Source organism: Protopterus annectens, chromosome 12.part0, assembly GCF_019279795.1.
Source record: "Protopterus annectens isolate FY-2018-M chromosome 12.part0, PAN1.0, whole genome shotgun sequence".
NCBI lineage: Eukaryota > Metazoa > Chordata > Ceratodontiformes > Protopteridae > Protopterus > Protopterus annectens.
In genome coordinates, this window is record NC_056746.1 from 110,654,575 (window position 1) to 110,676,239 (window position 21,665).

Below are 21,665 nucleotides of genomic sequence, written 5' to 3' on the forward strand. Positions count from 1 at the left end.
CTCGGTGGAAAATGATGAAAGGCTCCACTGCAATTAGTGCCTGTAATTCTGAAACTCTTTGTGCTTATGTTATTGCAAGGAGCAGAGCAGAGCAGTTTTCCAAGAGACATTTTAAATCTGCTGTGTTAGCTGGCTCAAAAGGCGGTAAAGTTAATTTTTCCAACACGAAGTCGAGGTCCCAAGTTGGAGTAGGTGCTCTACGGGGCGGTCTTCTGTTTTTAGCCCCTCTGAGGTACTGTTTTAGCAAGGGATTAGAGAAAATTGGTGGATCCGTGTTGTAATGAGCAGAGATGGCAGAGGCGTGGATCTTGATGGATGAAAAAGAGAGAGGCCTTTGTCCAGCATCTCAGTTAAATATTGTAGTACCCGAGGAATATTTGGGACAAGAGGGTCAAGGCTGTGAGCCTGGTTCCAGGCACAGAATCTCTTCCATTTATCTGAATAGGCTTTCCTGGTACTAGGCCTTCTGGCCTCCAGAATGACATCCATAACAGCTTTGGAGAGAGGCATTGCTTGCTTGACTAAGGAATCTTCCATGCAGCCAGGTTTCAAGTCTTTAGCTGGCTGTGAAGTATCTGATTGTTGTGCTAAGTCAGAAGATGTGGGATTTGAGGCAAAATCCAGGGTGGTCCTTGTGCTAAGTTCTTTAAGATTGGGTACCAGTGCTGGCGTGGCCAGTCTGGGGCAATCAGGATCATCTTTGGCTCTTCTTGCCTGACTTTTACGAGTACCTTTGGAAGGAGAGGTAGTGGTGGGAAAGCATATACTTGTAGGTTTTTCCAGCTGAATGAGAGGGCATCCACTTTCCATGCTTGTGGGTGGTAAGTCCTTGTGCAGAATTTCTGTAGCTGGCAGTTCATTGGGTATGCAAACAGATCCATGTCCGGGCTCCACCATTTTTGTGTTATTCTGAATATTTGTGGATTCAATTCCCATTCGTGGAGATCCATGATGTTTCTGCTTAAGTCGTCTGCCAGTGTGTTTTTCTCTCCTGGCAGGAATTGCACTTGCAGATGAACTTGATAGGTTAGAGCTGTGTTCCACAAGTTCATGGCTTGTCTGCAGAGGGGATAAGAGTGAGTGCCCCCTTGCTTGTTTATGTACCATGTAACTGTGGTGTTGTCTGTCTTTAGTAGTAGTTGTCCTGGATGCAGAAGTTCCTTGAAAGCTATAAGGGCATTTTGTACAGCTAGCATCTCTTTTTGATTGACGTGAAGATGCCTTTGTTCTGCGGGCCACTTGCCCCGAATACATTTTCCTGCCATGTGTGCTCCCCAGGTGTAATCCGATGCATCTGTTGTCAGCGTTTGCCTGGCAGTGGGTTGAGTGAAAGGCTGTCCCTTGTTGAGGTGACAAGCTTGAGCCCACCATCAAAACTCCTGCTGAAGGCAAGGAATTAGTGGTATTACCGTTTCCAAACTTTGACAGTGTTGAGACCAGAGACTCTTTAGGTACCATTGTAGTTTCCTCATATGCAGTCTGGCATATGGAATTAGTAGTATGCAAGATGCCATGCAACCCAAGGCCTGCAGAATTTTTCTTGCAGGGAGTTGGGTTCTTGTTGCCATCAATTGAAAATATTGAATCAGTTGTCCTTGCTTGTCTGGCGTGAGATAAGCCATCTGGGCCATTGTGTTCAAGCTGGCGCCCAGGAATATTATCTCTTGTGAGGGTACTAGTTTTGATTTCTTTTCGTTTACTGTGAACCCTAGGCAACTTAACTTTTTTTTTTACAAACGCCAGATGCTTTAGAAGAATCTCCTTGCTCTCTACTTGAATCAGGCAGTCGTCCCGGTACGGATAATTTTGAATTCCTTTCTGTCTGCAAAATGCAATTACTGCTGCCAGGCACTTTGTGAAGACCCTGGACGCAGTAGATAAGCCAAAGGGCAGTGCAGAGAATTGGTAGTGCATTGAACCAGCTATGAATCTGAGGCATCTTCCGCAGTTTTGTCTGATAGGGACATGCAGGTATGCCTACTTGAGGTCCAAGGTTACAAGCCAAGCTTTCTTGCCCAGCATGGGAAGAAGCTGCTGTAGTGTCAACATTTTGAATTTTGGAACATCCGGGTAAGTGTTTAGAGTAGAAAGATCCAGAATGGGCCTCCAGGCTTTGTCCTTTCTGGGAACCAAAAAGTAGAGTAAAATCCTTGTCCTTGCTCCTGTGGTGGTACCTTTTGAATAGCTCTCATGTCCATGAGTGCGGTAATTTGTTTTTGAGCCTCTGCCCATTGATTTGGTGGCAGATCTGGCATTCCTTTTAACCTTGGCAGAGTGTGAAAGTGGAACCTGTAACCTTGAGATACAATGTTGAGAACCCATTTGTCTTTGGTGATCATATGCCAATTGTGATAGAAAAGTGCCAGTTTTCCTCCCAAGGGGGCTGCCAAGAGAGAACTGCTTGGCAGCTGTAGTGGGAAGTCACAGGGGCTGTTTTTTATATGGTTGAGGCCTGTCTTCCCCTTCTTTCTGGGCTGATGCACCCCATTGTTGAGGCCTGTAAGGATCTTGTGGTTGACCTCTACCTCTTGGATGTCTGTATCTGCCCCTTTGAGGTCTTTCTGTAATTGGAAAGGACCAATTCTTTGTTGGCCAATTTCTGCTAAATAGAGGAGGCTGAACCTGTAAGAAATCCTTCACCGTTTGCATAGATTTTGTCTTATCCTCCATTTTCTTTAATACCTCTTCTGTCTTAACTCCAAATAACACATCCTGCTGCAAAGGTGCATCCAATAGGTTTGCTTTAACATGATCTGGAAATGTATGTTTTTTTAACCAAGCATGTCTTCTAATGACAGAACCTGTAACTGCTGCTCTACATTGCAAAGTAAGTTTTCCCACTTGTTCAGCTGCATGCAATAAAACCTGCATTTCCTTAAAATTAGGAGGATCTGAGTCTGGAAGCATTTTTTGTTTCAACTGAGACATCAAATATTGCTGATATTTTAGCATGTGAAACTGGTAATTTAAGGCCCTCGTTGCTAAAGTTGCAGATGTATATACTTTCTTCCCCATCTGTCTAATGCTCTGGCATCTCTGTCAGAGGGGACTGGATTCTTTGCTGATGAGGCCTTAACCCCTTTGGTGCACTGAGAAATAGTTTCAGGGTCAGCAACAGGGCTTTTATAAAGAAATTTGAGAGAGTCAGGGGACCCTGTAGTATCTGTCAGGCTTAACTGGGGCTGGAGGTAAAGAATAAAAATTTAAGCTGGATTCAGTATACACATCATCCACAATATCCAACACTGGCAGAATAGCAAGGGGTCTGTGTTGAGGTAACAGAAGTAAGTCTCTGAGCCTTTTCTTGGATTCTGAGTAAACATAGACCTCCCAATGGAAATGCTCCCTCATGGTATGTAAGGTTTACCCAAAGGAGTAGTCCTCAGGCAGAGAGGCTGATGGAATTGATTCCTCAGCATCAGAATCCTCATAAGGGGGTAGAGAGTATCCTAGGTCTAAGGATGAATATGAAGAGATGGATACCTGGTCGGATGAGTCAGTCTGCATCCTGTCTAGGCCTTTTATCAGGAGGGGGATGGGACCCCCTGATCAGAGTGATTAGGTCTTCGGCCATTTTGAGCATTTGTTTCTTAGGCATGGAAGCCTGTCCTGGAGAATGTCGAATTTGTTTCTTGGTTTTTAAAGGAGGTTTAGACTTAACAGAAGATTTAATGCTTAACTGAGTAGGTCTGAAAACACCCTCTGAAGCTACGAGTTCTTCAGCTACTCCAGATCTCTCTGAAGGGTTAGTCTCGGTAGGCTGAAAATCTTGTGCGTCCGAAGGCCCAGCCATCTCCATGTGTGAGTCAGGGGCGGCCTGTGGTTCTAAAGAAGCAGTCGTCAGGGGCTGCGAAGGCGCCTCGCTGAAAACCGGAGAACCTGCGACTGGCCTAGAAGAGGCTTCGTAGTCAGTTTTGGGCCTCGGATGCCTGTCCCTTGTCTTTGCACTTTTTATGTATTCCGGTCGTCCCAACGGCATGGTGTAACTGAATTTTCTGCCAAAATAATGTCGGGCAAAATCAAACCGACGTTTAATAGTGCACTTGTTAAACCTAGCACAAAACCGGCAACCAGTGAGGTCGTGGTCTGGGCCTAGGCATGGGATACAATAACAATGGAAATCCTTATGAGGTACTTGCTTCCCACAAGAAATACATTAACTTTTACTGACATCGGTCTGAGGCAAGAAAAAGTTTCCCCAACGGGGTACTTAGCTTTGTAGAAGACTTCGGTTCTGGATTCGGAATGAAAATCTCAGGAGTCGGCCGACCGGCACTTGTGAACTGCTTTTGCTTCGGGCACCGCGTGGCAAGAAAGACTGAAGAAAATGGCGTCGGCTGCATCTTATATACCCCTGTCGCACTGACATTAGGGAAGAAGCAACAGACGCCGGACCAAGACTTTGGAACTCAGGCCGTCTGGGGAACCACCTGACGGCAGGATAACCCCAAGTGTAATGACTGCAGCAGTGTAACACGAACATCTGAGGGCCCTCATCTCTGACAGATATGCTCCTTTGCTTGTTTGGTAGTCCAAACTTCCCTGACCCTCCAGGACTGCAGGGTCACACTCCATCCTGTGTCTGAGGTGTCTGTATATAGCTCTTGAGAGGAGAGGGGTGGCTAGAGGGGAAGACCAGGACTTTTGGTCACTTGTAGGATCCACCAATGCAGCTCCCTTCTTATACAAGGAAAGAGTGGAATCATGAACTCTAAGGGGTGGGAGTGCTGCATCCAGACTTTCTTTAGGAACTACTGAATCTTCCTCGTGTGTAACCTGGCCTAAGGGAGCACTGGTATTGTAGATGCCATGAACCCCAAGATGCAAAGGAAGTCTATTGCAAGCAGAGATTGAAGGGGTAAAATGCACTGGAAATAAGAAGTCAGGAACAGCACCTTTTCTGCAGGCAGTGAAGCCAGCATTTGGTTTGTTTGGATCCTGAAACCCAGGAAAATGTGGTCTTGTGAGGGGATCAGGGAGAACTTTTGATAGAGAGTTAAAGTAAAATCTTCTTGAAATCAGTCTGAGGACTGGGCTTCGATCAGGTGGTCATCTAAGTAAGGGAAGATGTGAATTCCCTGCAGTCAGCAAAATGCTATGACAGGAGCCAAGCATTTTGTGAAGACCCCTAGAGCCGCAGATACTAAAGAGCAAAGTACAGAATCAAAAATGAAATGAAACAGAAAATCACAAAAAATTCCTGAACAAATGGTGAACAGGGAAGTGAAGATAAGCATCTTTGATGTCTATGGATACCATGAATGCTTGAGGGAGAATCAAAGGTAAAAAAGAGATGGCAGGGGTCAGAATCCAGAAGGAGGGAGGTGTTCAGATGGGGAAGATCCAGGATGGGTCTCCAGTGACTATCCTTTCTGGGGACTAAAAACATCCTGGAATAAAAACCTCTCTCGTTGGGAGGAAGGGACCTCTTGGATTGCCCACAGGAAAAGGATATCTGAGATAACCTGCAGAAAGAAACAATTATGTCCTTTTGATGGCTGTGGGATGCCTCAGAGGGGCAATTTTCCCACACCATGAAATATCCTCTCAGGATGATGGAGAGGACCCAAGAGTCCTGGATGATTCGATTCCAAACAGCAAGAGACTGGGATAGGCGAAGGGACAGGGGAGTGGATGTCCCTCGAGGCAGACAATCACAGGCTACCCAGTTTACAGTGAGACTGAATAGGCTTGTTTAGAGGCTGGAGTGCATGATACATATTTAGAATAGGAAGACTGTTTCCTAGGACCTCTCTTAGACTTGGAATGAGCAAATAAGACAGGTTTCCTAACAAAAAACTGTCTTTGCCAAATAATTCCTTTGGAATGTTGGAACAGGGGAAACAAGGACATGCTTAAGGTCCTGAAGCTCCTTACCTTTTTCCTGTAAAGATTTGAACACTGCATCCGAGCTACCAAAAAGTGCTTCATTATCCAGGGGTGGCATTCAAGTCATCTAGTAAAGGCTGTAACCCAAGTCAAGAATATCTCCTAAAAACTGAGCCAGAGGTCAAAGCCCTGGCTGATGCTTCTGCTGCATCGTAACTGCAATTAGTGTGCCTAGTTACCTTTGCAGAGGAATTAAGGACAGCTGCCACTTTAGCCTTGGCAGGGGAGTCTGGGAGCTCTGAAAGTTTTGTTGCATTTGAGAGAAGAACTAAGGATAATCTGGCCACATGGGTCTGGTAATTGCCCAAAATGCCAGTGGCAGAGATGTAAACCTTTTTCCTGAGCTTCTCCATGACCTTGCTCTCTCTATCAGAGGGTAGTAGGGAAGTGGAAGGTAACAATTTGAAGGCCTTCTCAGCTGAAACAAATGGTAGCTGGATCTTCAGATGGAGCTTTAAACAGGAATTTGGATTCTGTAGGCACCTTGCAAAACCTAAGTGCTTCAGAGCTGGGGTTTGGGAGTCTGGACACTTTAAAGCAGCGGTAAAAGCATCCAGAAAAGCAGACAGAACTGGAGAAATGGCAGAGAGTGATGAGTAGTCCATTTACAAGAGATTAAAATACCTCTTTTCTGTATGTCAGGGACTTGAGGGCAATCCCACTTGAAAAATTCTTTTTTAGGATAGTCTCCCCACAGGAAATGTCCTCCAAGGGGGAATTTGTGCCATTAGATTCCTCTTCTGGAGAGGTATACCGCAGAGGGGAAACAATTTGGGTGGAGTATGCTAAAAACTCATCCCCAAGGGATTCCTCCATCTAAACAGTTATCCGCAGTAACCCTCTTAAAGGCTGAGGAAGGGAAGAAACCCTTCAGGGGAACAGAAGGGTAGGGCTGCAGCAGAGCCATGAAAGCATTGAAAACGCTTTGTGAAAAGGCCTGCCAATCAGGAGCTTGCCGTTGAGGAGCAGGAGTAACACGCTTTGTTTTTAACTTTTTCTTTTTTGGGGCTTCCATGTGATGGAAGGTCGATGGGCCCGATGTCAGCCTGCATTCTACTATGTCCGACATAACATCCTCATGCACAGTGATTTGGGTGATGCCACAGAGAACCTTTGGATATCAGCAGCCGTGGTTTACCCTTTTTACCCAAATCGGACATCTGCCCTTCCCTCAAGCACATGCCGGTGGATTCCTTTGGGGCTTCCACTGTGGTACTCGCCAAAGGGATAGCCACCACCTCTGGGACAGCCTCCGGACCTACATCGGCCTCGAAAGGGACATCCAGAAAAGAGGGTGCAGCTGTATCAGGCCAAAACTTCTTGGCCTCTTTCGCAATAGGCTTGTCCGAAGGACCCGCTACCTCCATCTCTCGTGCAAGGCGCTGATTCTCTAAACAGAGCTTGAGCGAAGCTAAATGGCTTCTTAGGGTCTTGGGGACGAATGACTTGCAGATATCGCAAGTGATGTGGTTGTGATCTGGGACTAAACAGAAGAGGCAGAGGTCGTGGGTCACCTTTATGTGGAATTTGCCTTTCACAATGACACTTGCCCTTCCTAGCTGACAAGTCACCACAAAACACAGTAGCACTAAGAACTGGAGAGAGAAAAGAACCCCCCCCCCCTCAACGAGGCACATACCTGAAAGTAGGAATCACCACCGATCTGGCAACCAAACATCTGGAGCAGCTGATCGAGCAGGCAGCAGTAAAGTTCTGAGGTTGGTGCGTGATGACATCAGTTTAAACCCAATGTCCATTTATGACCATTGTAATCTGAGTGATGTGTGGTGTCACAGGTACCTTGCAGTAGCATCTAAACTTCTGTATGCAGGCTGGATGCATGGAGTCAATCGGAGGAGGGCTAATGTGATTAATACTGCAGCATATGAATAGAAGGACACAGAAGAATACACAACAGCCTGCAACTGACTGACTCTTGTCCGAGTTTACAGCAACCAGGAGCACCGTTTTCCTAGTCGAGAAACTTGAAGGAAGCACAAAAAAAAAGCATAATCAAAAGTTGATAAGGTTACCTTTTCCAGAACATAACTCGGGTCCCATAGAGGAGGGACTGGTTACCTAAGGGACCTGACTTGGACGGCTTTAAGAAATTGAACTGATAGCATGAATAGGTGCATCGATATGTTGACAAGCTGAAACGCCTGACAGATGTGCTTTAATGGAAGCATTCTCTGCCTGAGTTAAGGAATTCACACAAATATTTAAGGATTATACAGACTGATAATGAATTTGGTCCTAACCTCTACTATGGCTCCATACAAAGAAACTTTTCATTATGGAAGAGGTTATTTTAGTAGTGGATCTCACTGCCTCCTTTAGCACCTGAAACACAACCTCAGAGCAAAGGTGTCTGAAAGAAATCAAAAGCCTATCATACAGACAGATTTAAGATCTTGAGGTTTAGATTAAGAGCCATTCTCTGTTTAAATCCATCCTGTTGGGTAAGGTACAGTTATGCAAGCAAGCTTCCCATAACAGTAGATGTTCTAACAGATCACTGTTGCAGTACCCCAAGCTGTATCCGTTATATCCCACACAAATGTACAGCGTTCCTTACATTATTCACTACTGCAATCCTCACCAAAAGGATGGTGGACTAAGGAGTCAGAAGAAGCCCAGCAAGTGGTACAGAAAGAGGCACTGCCCAACATGGGTTGAGGGAAGCTAGCAGACACTAGTTTGTGCTTCAGTGTTTGGTACCCTGAAATATCATTAACAGCTACTCCGATGCCTTACGTCACAGGTGAGAAACTCCATGGATCCTGCCTTCCTCTTCTGAAATCACACTGCTGTTCTTCAAAGCTGAAAGGGCATCAGTCATGAGGGAGAAATCAGAAACTTTGGTTTGGGAGGATGCACAAAAAAAAATAAAATTGGTATGCATGCCTGCACACTGACAGTATTCAGAGGCCTTGGATGATACCAATTCCATGGGAAAAGGCTGCAAAAGAACCTCTCCATATGTGAAGCCATGCACCTCTGTGAAACCCTAGTCGCACTAGATACCCTTTATTCCCCAACACATATCCTCTTCATGAGGATGTGTACTGCACACCACATAATTATCTTTGTCAAAATACACTACACTAGAGTAAGAAATAGATATGAAAAAAAATTAATGAAGCAGGTATAAAGTTAAGACAAAATAAACACCACTACAGGGTATTCATCTGGCTGCTGGAAGGAAACCAATTAATGGACTGAGCACTACGTAGCACTTGTGGTTAGATGCACTACACATCAAGAAAGCTCTGAAACTGGCATCAGCATCTCATCCTTTTGCTTACCACAAACATACTTAAAGCTCTGGTGAGATGGTATCGGCCAAAGCTCTGGCTGCAACAATGAATACTACAACAAACTTGAAGTTAAAAAAATAAATAACTGTTCACAAATGTGTGAGATAACCCAATCATAAAAGATAAAGAAATAATTCAGATGGCCATGCTATGAGTAGAGGGAGGTAAGACTGACAGCCAAAGCATAAGAGGAATCAAGTAATGTGACCTAAAGTACGGCAATTGCACTGGCTCCACTTACCAGAGACTGCTTTACATTAGGGGATGAATTTGGTGTAAACTAGTAGAACCTTTAAGCAGAGGGAGACTGCTCTTGTAAAAGTTTTGGTACTAGCAGACAAACTGTAATCACTGCAGTACAGCTTTGTTTTAGGTGTCTAAAAAGCTGCCCCTGATACAAAGTGGCTTCTGACATTAAAGGTGGGTGTAAAAATAAATGACTTTAGGAAAGAGGTGGGTGTTAGTGCCTTGATGCAGGAATAAGAACACTAGGCACTAACTATAGGTTGACCGTTTACAAGCAGCCACATAAATGCTCATCAAGAAGCTTAGCTGAGGCTGGCTACGCAGTAAAAGATGTTGTTAGGAGGAACTCTTCTTGGATGCAGTGGCTATTAGTGGCAGCCAACACTACCCTACCTGAGAAAAGAGCACACCTTTCCTTATGGCAGCTCAAGATGGGGGAATCCAAGGTCAGTTTCAGTTGCATCACAATGCTCAAAAGCCACATGGATCACACACACAAACCTATGGGATAAACAGTATATGAAAATTCCTCACTTAAAGAAGGTTTCTTTGAAGTTAAAAAGAATTCAGGGAAAAATTAAAAGCCAAGAGAAATTGAAGTTTTGTACAGCGTTCAAGATGCAGCTCAATATAGGGAAAAACTATGCACAGCAGTATCAGACAACCTGCACAAATCAACAAGTGTATGTACCTCCACACAAATTTTCCACACGCATGCACACACACTGCAGGTTATCAGACTGCCTGAGAAAATGAGGTCAAGTGTGACAGCTGCACTACAGTCATGTTCCACTCCACCTTCTGTACTCAGTCACACAGACTGACTGCAAAATTCAGACCAACACAGATGCACATAGACAGGCTCCAAGACTTATGTCACCACGTGGGACATGTCATTTTAAATGTAAGCACTAAACAGTGCTTACACAGGTCAGCAATCTGAGCAGTGTGAAACAGTACTGTCCTGCAGTTCTCTTCTTCACCCTTCTCAGAAACTTCCATTATAAACAGTAACAGAAAAGAATTTTCTGCATGACCTGCATAAGCATATGCATATTCTGAAATGTTTTGTATAGATTCTGCATGGAACAGATGTCTTCAAATCATTGCACTATGGAAGAATCTGTGCAAAGGAGTGTACCAAGCTGAGAAAGGGGCAAATTTTAAGAGGATACACTCAAACGCTACTAAATTTACATGTAGCACTAAAAAACCTTGATGCTCAGTAAAATAGCTGCCATAAAACAGAGCAGAGGGGACCTTCTGCATCATATTCCTTTTGCTTACTACGCAAAGCCACTTCCGAGCTTTGTGACGCATGGAAGACGTTGACAAACATCACTCAAGACTCTATACTAGACACCAAGTTAACAAAACATGCTTCAAAATAAAGCAGCCACAGCCTGGTATATAAAACCTGTCAGCAGTCTAGAACAAATGGTTGCAAAGAAAAACTTTGTACAAAGAATAAGTACACAACCTTTTCTTTGTCCTTATTTTGCTATCTACCAAACCTCAAACCCTCTTCTCAGTGTATGAGCTCATTCATCCCCTAGTAGGTAAGGGCCAACCAAGACAGGCTGTCCATCCAAGCAGATATGAGGGGTAGTTCAATGTTTTCTCTTGGCCCCAACAGATCACAGTTGGTGGGATACCTGAGAAAGGACGTGCAAAGAGCTGGACTGCAGAAGGCGTCCCTTCACTTTCTGCAAGGGGGCATTTCCTCCAAGCAGCCCTGTAAATCCTACCACAAAAGTACTAGTGGTCTCTCGATTCTCCAACAGAGAGATCACGCTTGCCCTGTCTCTCAGAGGAGACATCCCCAAGAATAAGTGTCCCAAGCACCTGGACTCCTCTCCTGTCCTTCCTGGATGCTCCAGTGCCAGGGCTGCTAATTGAATGCCAACTTCTGCTTCACAGAACTTCAAGTGTCTGCAAAAGCCTTTTTTCCATGTCAGCCACCATCATATCCACAATTTAAAACCAACACTGTCCAAGATAATCCCCCATCACTCAGTATTCTCTGCACAACAGAACTTACTTTCACATTATGTTGCTGTGCTTACGTTTGACACTCAAAGTGCACTCAGCAAAATGTATATAAAGAGGACTTTGGCATATTTAAGTAAACGCAAATCTCACAGAATCGGTAGTCTCAGAATTAGTACATGAAAATGCAACTGCTCTTTAGAATGGCAAACAAGTTCCTACATCTTTCTGCTTTGCTCTCATGTGAAAAGCAGAAAAACACAACAGTTGGAAGCATTACAAGAAACTACAATTAAAAGAAACATTAAGTTATTCATAGGTGTTAATTATATTGGCAAATACTTACGCAACTCCATGTGGTGCATCTGCTTGCACATAAACTTCAAATGTAACCTTGTCCTCATCTATAAACCCTTTATCAGGATCAGTTACTTCCTAAAAGAGAAACAGATGACAAATTAAGAAGCAACCAATATTTTAGATCATCCAAGATTAGATTTCACTTGTAAACTTACTTTATTGCAATTTACTGACTAAAGAGAAAGATTGCACACACTGAACACCAAAAACTAACCAAAGCTTTTACAACAAAATCCCCACATTCAGTCAAACTTCCCCTGCAAGCTATATGCATTAGGATCCACATCTGCAACACAGCCATTTACTGTGCAATACAATGTCAGCGCATTAACATTAAATCATGTACATTCCATAACGGTAGACATCTAGCACCAGGTCCATCATCCCCCTCTTACTCGAAGGCCAGATGAATAAACTGACACCTGAAAGTTTTGCAAGATAGCCATCTCCTTTTGTTTTTACCCATAATCCTATGCATAAAAGAAACAGCTTCAGACCCGTCAGCCTGTACAAAGAATGTTCAAATTAAGAAGCTGAACAGAAACTCTACGGAGACTTACAGAGCCAGGCTAACTACACATTAATTGCAATACAGAAAGATGGATTTGGTCCTGCACATTTATCAAGTACAAACATAAACAAAAGCTATGTACTTACCATAAAGACACATTCATGTTGTCCACTTACATCTGGTTCAACCTATGGATTATCAGATCAGACATGGAAACAGCAACAGCCAAATCCACAAGACTTAAACTCATTTCTACTCAATACCCCTGCTACCTAGAGGATACATCAGATTGAGTCTGACTTTTCTCAATCTAACACCAAGGCAAAATTCCTACATAAAATACGACAACGAAAGACTCCAAGAAATGGAGTGATAAAACCTCTCCCACTCGGTCATCCAAAGGCAAGAGACCTGCCAAACAGGTAGGAGAGGTTGAACAGATTGAGAGACAGCACGGATCTACCATTCCAGTAAAAACATAACTTTCGTATCTGATGCTGTCTTTTCCATTTCGCTTCAATCTGCAAGACAGACTCCCCAGCCATGTAACACCCCTGGGAGGATCTATGGAAGGATATTCCACAAATTGCTGGAGCCAAAAGAAGCCCTGGACTTGGACTGAATGCCCAGCCTGTAGTGAGATACAAAGTGTGAAAGCCCACCCAAGTCACTACTGCACACTCTAGTGGAGCAACCTTTAGATTTAACATGCAAAGCATTCCTCTCACGGTACAAGCAAAGGAATTTAAGTCCGACAGTCACTTTGATAATGTCACTTTAGAAACAGACTTACCCAATACTGATTTTACAATAGGAAGGAAACTGATTGGGTTTTCTGAAAGACACTGCGCTGCCCAAGTAAAATCCCAATTATCTATGCACATCCAAACAATGCAACAAGTATATGTCCTTATTCAACAAATTGGGGAAAAATGCAGGCAGATGAACAGACTGACTCAAATTACTCTCAGTGGCCACCTTAGGAAGGAAAGAAGGGTTTGTTCGAATCAAGTATGGAGGAAAAGCAGAGAGCCTGTAGCTCGGTCACACTCTGGCAGAACAAGGTCTTGTAGACTTGAAATGTGACAAAGAAGGCTCAAGAGGAGTACCTGCAAGGACTGGCAGCACAAATGGTAAATCACACAGACGGACAAGGTCCCGAACTGAAGGGCGCAAAAAAAAGACATGTACCTTTGAGAAAGGTTTTGGAAATTTTTAGAGCAGTCAGGAGAACAATGTCCTGCCAAAATAATGAGATTTTGCTGCCAACTGCATCTTACTCACAGAATAACTACAGCCAATTGTAAATCAGCAAAAAAAAACCTCTAAGGGAGACCGAGGGAATCAAACACATGCAAGCCCACCCAAACTGCAAAACACTTCCATTTACTTACATACATTTTCCTGGTAGACTTCTGGAAACAGGACAAAACAGGCACACCATTGTCTGACAGCTTGGGTTTTCTGGCCATCAAGGAAAATGAAGAAACCATGCTGTTAAATTGAGTAAGTAAAGGTTGGGTGGATCCAAACCCACTGTAAGAGAAATAAGATCCATAGTGGGATTCAGCACCCAAGGTGGGCATCTCAGAAGAGGCAACAGAAAGGGGAACTACACCTGATGAGGCCAAAAGCAAAGCAATGAGGATCACTGTCACTCTGCAATGGGCTACCTTATAAAGAAGCTTGAATATCAGGCAGACTGGAGAAAGTGTGTATAGGAGAGCTGGGGGCCAAGCACGCAGAAGAGCATCTCTGGGGGACCCATCCCTAAAGAGGAAAGTACAGTTGTGTACACATACCATAAATGTAGATGTTAGAGTGTATTCACTGTTGCAGTCCTATCCAATGGGTTATCCGGCTCCCGGTAGCCCTTGATCGGCCAAAATACCAAAGGTAAGTAAAAATGACGTTGGCTGTCATCGGTTGTAAAGGACGTCAGGGCGTCCAATACAAAAGGAGGCAGCTTACATAACTTCCTCAGTCTTTCTTGCCATAACAGTCAGAAGCCCCCAGAAAACAAGGCTTAAACTAAATGTAGCCTGTACCTTAGGAAGAGAAAAAAGGGGGAAGAAGGGAGGGAAAGCAGGACCGCAACAGTGAATACACTATCATCTACATTTATGGCAAGTGAACACAACTGTACTATGTTCATCGTGTTTCACTGTTGCAGTCTTAACCAATGGGTTGAATACCAAAGCCCAGAGAAAAGGGGAGGAGGAACCAACAGAATCACTGATTGGAGATAATGCCCTGAAGAACAGTAGTGGCAAACCCTGCCCTGGTCTTTGAAAACAAAAACAAATTATAATGCTTTGTGAAAGTATGAACAGAAGGCCATGTAGCAGCTTATAAAATGTCTTTAGTAGGGACCCCCCTTAAAAAGGCTGCATAAGTGGAAGCTGCTCTAGTTGAGTGGGTCCTAACCCCTTGAGGGGAAACCTTGCCTTGAAAGGAACATCAAAGTAATACAATGAGCAATCCATTTAGAAATGGTTTGCTTAGAAATAGCCTTGCCCTGGGCTCCAGGGGCAAAGCTGACCAATAGCTGAGCTGATTTCTGAAGGTCTTTAGTCCTGTCCAGGTAAAACTTGAGCTATGCCCATCAAGAGAATGTAGGATCCTCTCGGTTTACCTTTGAAAGGTTAAAAATCAACCTACCAAATGGCCCTATGTGCAAACCGGAATGACGAAAATAGTCATTCCGATTTGCACTGAAGTTCAAAAATCAGCAAATCGAAAACCAGACGAGCTGATTTTAGAACTTCAATTCAAAGACAAAGCGTAATTTAGGGGGTTTGCCCCTCCCTGCACCTCCCATGTGGTGAGGCTACACCCCCCACACCCCACCTCACTTTATTTTAACTCCGAGGTCGCACTACAGTGGTGAAAGGGTTCACTTCCCGATCCCCACTATAATGCGCCTCGCAACAAAAATGCCGAATCTTCAATGAGCGAACGCTACTGTGCATTCGGTCATTGCACATTCGATGCATTTGGTTTTCGGCTTTATGAAAACTTGTAAAAGTCCTTTTGGACTTTTGTATTTCATTCATGTCCATTACGCACATGTGAAGGTAAAACCATCCTCTCACCCCTATTTCGAGTATTAGGAAAAAAGGTAGGAAGATGCATGAACTGAAAGTCAGGTTAGAAACCACCTTAGGCATAAAGGACGGGTTGGTTCTCAGAGAGACCCTACCTGCATGGAAAATAAGAAAAGTCTCCACAGCCATTAAAGCCTGCAGCTGCGAAACCCTCCTTGCTGTAGTTACAGCCAAGACGAAGGCAGTCTTCTACGACAGAAACTTTATATCTGCAGTGGCAGCTGGCTCAAAATAAGGAAGAGGGAGTTTCTCTAACAAAATTAAGATCCCAGGCTGGAGTAAGCGTCCTTCTGGAAGGTTTTAAGTTGCAAGCAACTCTGAGAAATATTTCCAACAGAGGATGAGAGAAAATGGGTTGTTCAAAACAACAATGAGCAGAAATGGCTGAAGCATGGATCTTGACAGAGGAAAAAGAAAGACCACCCTGAAGCAAATCAGCCAGGTATTAAAGGATCAGAGGAAGGGTAGGCTGAGAAGATTCCTCTCTAGCCTGCATCCAAAGAGAGAATCTTTCCCATTTGCCAGCATAAGACTTCCTAGTGCTAGGCCTCCTTCAGCATGTCAACCACTGCTGGGACATGGAAAAAGAATAGGATGGAGTCACACAATGAGCCAAGCTCCCAAATGGAGAGACTGAACATGAGGATGTAGAACATTTCCCCCTTCCTGAACCAAAAGATCTGGCCTCACAGGAAGATGCCAAGGAAGAAAATGGGAGGGACGGCAAAGCAGTGGATACCAATGCTGCCTGGGCCAGTCCGGAGCTATGAGAATAGTCCATGGTCGTTCGTCCCGGATCTTCAACAATACTCTGGGAAGAGGACGGAAGGCATAAACTGACAACAGCATCGAAGGGAAGGACAGGGCATCCACTCTCCAGGATCTGTTGTGATGCTGTCGGTGCAAAAAAGAGGTAGAAGATGGTTGTCTGTAGAGGAGAAGAGATCCACTTGAATAGTGCCCCAGCGTTCAATGATGCCGTGAAAAACTGCTCTATTCAGCTGCCACTTGAGGATCCAGGGTATGTCTTATCAACTGGTCTGACAAAACACTGAGCCTTCCTGAAAAAACTGAGCTAGCAGATGTAGGCCCAGGGATGCTGCTATGTACCAAAGACTCATGCTCAGTCTGCACAGGTGGTAAGAATGAGTCCCTCCCTGCTTGTTGATGTATCACATGCCTGTGTTCTCTGTCCTGACAAGAAGGGTCCCTGGAGAAAGAAGATGCTTGAAAGCTAGTAAAGCCTGCTGGACTGTGATCAACTCCTTTAAATTTATGTGCAGGTTCATCTGCTGGGCACTCCAATTTCCCTGTATGCATCTGCCATCCAGGTGAGCTCCCCAGGCGTAGTCCGATGAGTCTGCGGTAAGAACCTGAGTGGCTGAGGTGGGCGAAAAGGCATGCCTTTGTTATGTAGACAGGCTGCTGCCCACCAAAGAAATTCTGTCTGCAAACATGGAAGCAGACGAATTATCACATCCAGGTCCGGTGTGTGTTGACACCAAGTGTTCTTGAGGTACCACTGCAATTTCCTCATATGCAGTTTCGCATATGGAATCATGAGAATGCAAGAGACCATGAATCCCACAGCTTGCAGGCATTTCCTTGCAGAGAGCTGGGAAAGGTTTGCCAAATACTTGAAGTAAATTGAAAGAGCTGTCTGCTTCTCCTGGGTGAGACACATCATCTGGGCAGCTGTATTCAGACGAGCTCCCAGGAATGTAATCTCTTTGGATGGTACCTTTTTGATTTTTCCACGTTGAGTGTGCAACCCAGGGAAGAGAGAAGACTTCACAAATTCTAGATCCTTCAGCAGCTGTTCCTGAGAATTTGCTTCAATTAGACAGCCCATGTATGGATAGATCTGAATTTTATTTTGCCTGCAAAAAGCAATGACTGGAGCCATGCACTATGTGAAAACTCTGGTATCAGTAGATAAGCCACAGAGCAGTGCAAAGAATTGATAATGTTGCTTGCCCACCCTGAAAGGAAGGTATTGCCTGCAACTTTCCCTGATAGGGATGTGCAGATAAGCTTGAGATCCAATGTTACCAGCCAGGAATACTTTTCTAACATTGGCAGTAACTGATGCAAAGTGAGCATTCTGAACTTCGGAATTATCAAGAAATTGTTCAGGATGGACAGATCCAGGACAGGATGCCAGGTGCCTTCTTTTTTGGAACTAGGAAAAGTCTGGAATAGAATCCATGGCCTACCTGCTGAGCACATACTGATTTTATTGCTCCCAGATGTGACAGACAAAATTTGCTTTTCTACTTCTGCCCTTTGGTTTGGAGGAGCTTCCGGGAATCCTTTGGGTACTGGAAAGGTGCGGAAAGAAAACTTGTGCCCCAGGAACACAGTTCGGAGTACCCATTTGTCGTCCGCAATGGCGGCCCAAACATTTGCAAGCAGGGCTAAACTTCCCCCTACAGGACACTCCGAGCAGGCAAGAAAGCACAGTTGTGTACACTTACCATAAATGTATATGTTCAAGTGTATTCACTGTTGCAGTCATCACATTTGGGTTATCTGCTTGCAGAAGCCCTCAGTCGGCCTGATTATCGAAGTCTTTGGTCCTGCGTCGGTTGCTGTCATCTTCATGTCAGGTAGTCAGGGGTATAAAGCATGCAGACGCCATTACATCAGTTTTTCTTGCCCAAGATGTCAGGTGCCCCCCTAATGAGAAGCAATAAAATATAAATATATCTATATATATATATATATATATATATATATATATATATATATATATATATATACACACACACACACACACACATACAAGGTTATACCTCCAACAAAAAAGCAAATACACCAAAAAGCTTTTAAGCATAGAAAAGGAGAGTAGAGGCATAGCCAAACGAAGTCAGAAGGCTGGAGGGAGGGTAACCAGGACTACAACAGTGAATACACTCAAACATCTACATTTACGGTAAGTGTACACAAAGTACAGTTGTGTACACTTACCATAAATGTAGATGTTCGAGTGTATTCACTGTTGCAGTCATTACATTACATTTTGCTGGCAGGTTGCCCTCAGTCGGCCTAATTAACAAAGTCTTGGGTCCTGAGTTGGTTGCTGTCCCTTCTTCTGTGACGTCAAGTATTCAGGGTATAAAACATGCAGCCGACGCCATTACATTAGTTTTTCTTGCCCCAGATGTCAGGTGGCCCCCCAAATGGGGAGCAAATAAAATTAAAAACACAAAAATATACCTCCAACAAAAAGCAAATACACCAAAAGTGCTTTTAAGCATAGTGAAAGAAAGTAGAGGTATAGCCAGAGAAAAATAGGGGGCTGCAGGGAGGGTAACCAGGATTGCAACAGTGAATACACTCGAACATCTATATTTATGGTAAGTGTACACAACTTTACTATGTTCTTCATGTTTCACTGTTGCAGTCATTACATTTGGGTAGATTCCCAAAGTTATGGTTGGGTGGAGGGAATTATACAGCATTAGGACCAGCTATGAGGCCCTGCAGGACAGCGGTGGCAAAGCAAGCTCTGGATTTAGAGAAAAGTGGTAAATGGTAATGTTTGGTGAAAGTATGAACTGAGCTCCAGGTAGCAGCTTTTAGAATGTCCCTGGTAGGAACACCTCTGAAAAAGGCTGTTGAAGTAGATGCAGCCCTGGTGGAACGGGATCTAATCCCTGGGGGATAGTTTTTCCATGGTGCATATAGCAGAAATGAATACAATGGATTATCCATTTGGAAATGGTTTGCTTTGAAATAGCCTTTCCGTCTGCCCCTGCAGCAAATGCCACCATCAGTTCAGATTTTTTTTTTTAGATTTAATCCTATTTAAGTAAAATCTAAGTTGTCTGTGTACATCCAATGAATGCAGAATCCGCTCCCCCCTTGTTCTGTGGATTGGGAAAGAGAATTGGCAAATGAATGGTCTGATTAAAAGTCACACTGGATACCGCCTTAGGCATGAAAGATGAATTGGTCCTGAGAGATACCCTGTCCGCATGAAAAATAATGAAAGGCTCCACTGCCATAAGAGCCCGTAATTCGGAAAGCCTTCTAGCTGAAGTGACTGCTAAAAGGAAAGCTGGTTTCCAGGAGTGAAATTTTAAGTCTGCAGTAGCAGCTGGCTCGAAAGGCAGGAGAGTGAGCTTCTCCAATGCAAAATTGAGGTCCCAGGCAGGGGTTGGAGCTTCTCCTGGGTGGTCTTAAGTTTTTGGCCCCTCTGAGATGCTGCTTTAACAGAGGATGACAGAAGAGGTGAGGTTCTGTGTTGTAATGAGCTGAAATGGCTGAAGCATGGATTTTTATGGAAGAAAAGGACAGGCCCTTGTAAAGCATCTCAGTTACGTATTACAAAATCTGAGGAATGTTGAGCACTACTGTGCTTATCCCTTGAGATTGATTACAGGCACAGAATCTCTTCCATTTGTCAGCAAATGATTTTCTAGTACTAGGTCTTCTCGCCTCCAAAATGACATCCATCACAGGTTTGCTGAGGGACTCTAAGGGCGAATTTAGGTGATTAGCCACGCTGCAAGATTCAAAGTTTGGAGCTGAGTGTGCAGAATTTGGTTGTTCTGCTGAAATAGTAAGTAAGGTGTCTGAGGCAGGTGCCATGGTGGAAGGTGTTACACACTGTGCAGGAGTGGGTACCAGTGTTGGCGAGTCCAGTCTGGAGGAATCAAAATAATTTTTAGTTTGTCCTGTATGACTTTTAGTAGAACTTTGGAGAGCAGAGGCAGAGGGGGAAAGGCATAGACCGATAGGTTTTTCCAGCTGAAGGATAAAGTATCCACTTTCCAGGTGTTTTGTGATGAGTTCTTGTGCAAAATTTGTCCAACTGATAGTTCTGGGGTGAAACAAAAAGATCTGTCTTGGCTCCCCCATTTGTGTCTCAACAGGTTGACAATCCGTGGATCCAGTCTCCATTTGTGTGGGTCCATGAGATTTCTGCTTAGTTTGTCTGCCATAGTACTCAGCTTTCCCATCAGGAATTGAGCTTGTAGTTGTACTTGATAGGTCAAGGCTGTGTTCTACAATGCCATGGCTAGTCTGCAAATAGGTTGGGAGTATGTACCCTCCTGCTTGTTCATGTACCACATAACTGTGGTGTTGTCTGTCTATTAGTAATTGCCCTGGACGAAGGTAGTCTTTTAAGGCTGTCAAGTGCATTCTGTACAGCTAGCATTTCTTTTTGATTGCTATGAAGGTGCATTTAATTTGGGCTCCATTTGCCCTGAATGCACCTCCCTGCCAGATGAGCCCCCCATGCATAGTCTGATGCGTCTGTAGTTAGGATTTGGGCGGCAGGAGGTGGTGTGAATGGCAGTCCCTTGATTTGGTGGCAGACCTCTGCCCACCATAGGAACTCTAGTTGCAGGCAAGGTATGATAGGAATCATTGTTTCCAGGCTGTGACAATGCTGACTCCATAGACTTAAATACCACTGAAGTTTCCTCATATGCAGCCTTGCATATGGAATTAGAAGAATGCAGGAGGTCATGAACCCCAAGGCTTGCAGTATTTGCCTTGAAGAAAGCAGGGTTTTTGTGGCCACCTGTTTGAAGTAAGTCACCAAATGAATTTGCTTCTCTGGCATAAGGAAAGCCATCTGGGCAGTAGTATTCAAGCTTGCACCCAGGAATGTAATTTTTTGAGAGGGTACCAGTTGTGATTTCTTTACATTTATAGTGTACCCTAGACAAGTTAGAAGCCTTTTTACAAACGCCACATGTTTTAGAAGAATGTCCTTGTTTTCTGCCCGAATTAGACAATTGTCCAGGTATGGATATATTTGAATATTTCTTTGTCTGAAAAATGCAATTACTGGAGCCAAGCACTTTGTAAAGACCTTGGGTGCAGTATATAAGCCTAAGGGCAGTGCAGAGAACTGGTAATGCAAGAAGCCTGCTTTGAAATGGAGTTATCTTCTGCAAGATTCCCTGATTGGGATATGCAGGTAAGCCTTCTTTAAATGGGCACAGGAAGTAACTGGTGAAGATTCAGCATCTTGAATTTTGGGATGTCCGGAAAGGTATTTATAGTAGATAAGTCCAGAATTGGACGCCAAGATTGGTCTTTTTCTAGGTAACAGGAAAAGTCTTGAATAGAAACCTTGTCCCTTTTCCTCTTCTGGTACTAGCTGAATAGCCCCCATGCTCATGAGGGTAAGTATTCGTTTCTGGGCCTCTGCCTACTGATTTGGGGGCAGGTCTGGCCATCCGTTCAGAATTGACAAAGTATGGAAATGAAATCTGTATCCCT

At 44.1% G+C, this 21,665-nt stretch overlaps 1 protein-coding gene across 1 annotated transcript in view; it reads right to left on the reverse strand.

The window, feature by feature from the left end:
• USP7 (ubiquitin specific peptidase 7) overlaps window positions 1–21,665 on the reverse strand; it is a 3,814,244-nt gene that overhangs the window by 2,949,136 nt on the left and 843,443 nt on the right. The window contains 1 exon segment of the mRNA XM_044088895.1: window positions 11,791–11,879. Coding sequence (XP_043944830.1) covers window positions 11,791–11,879 — 89 coding nt within the window.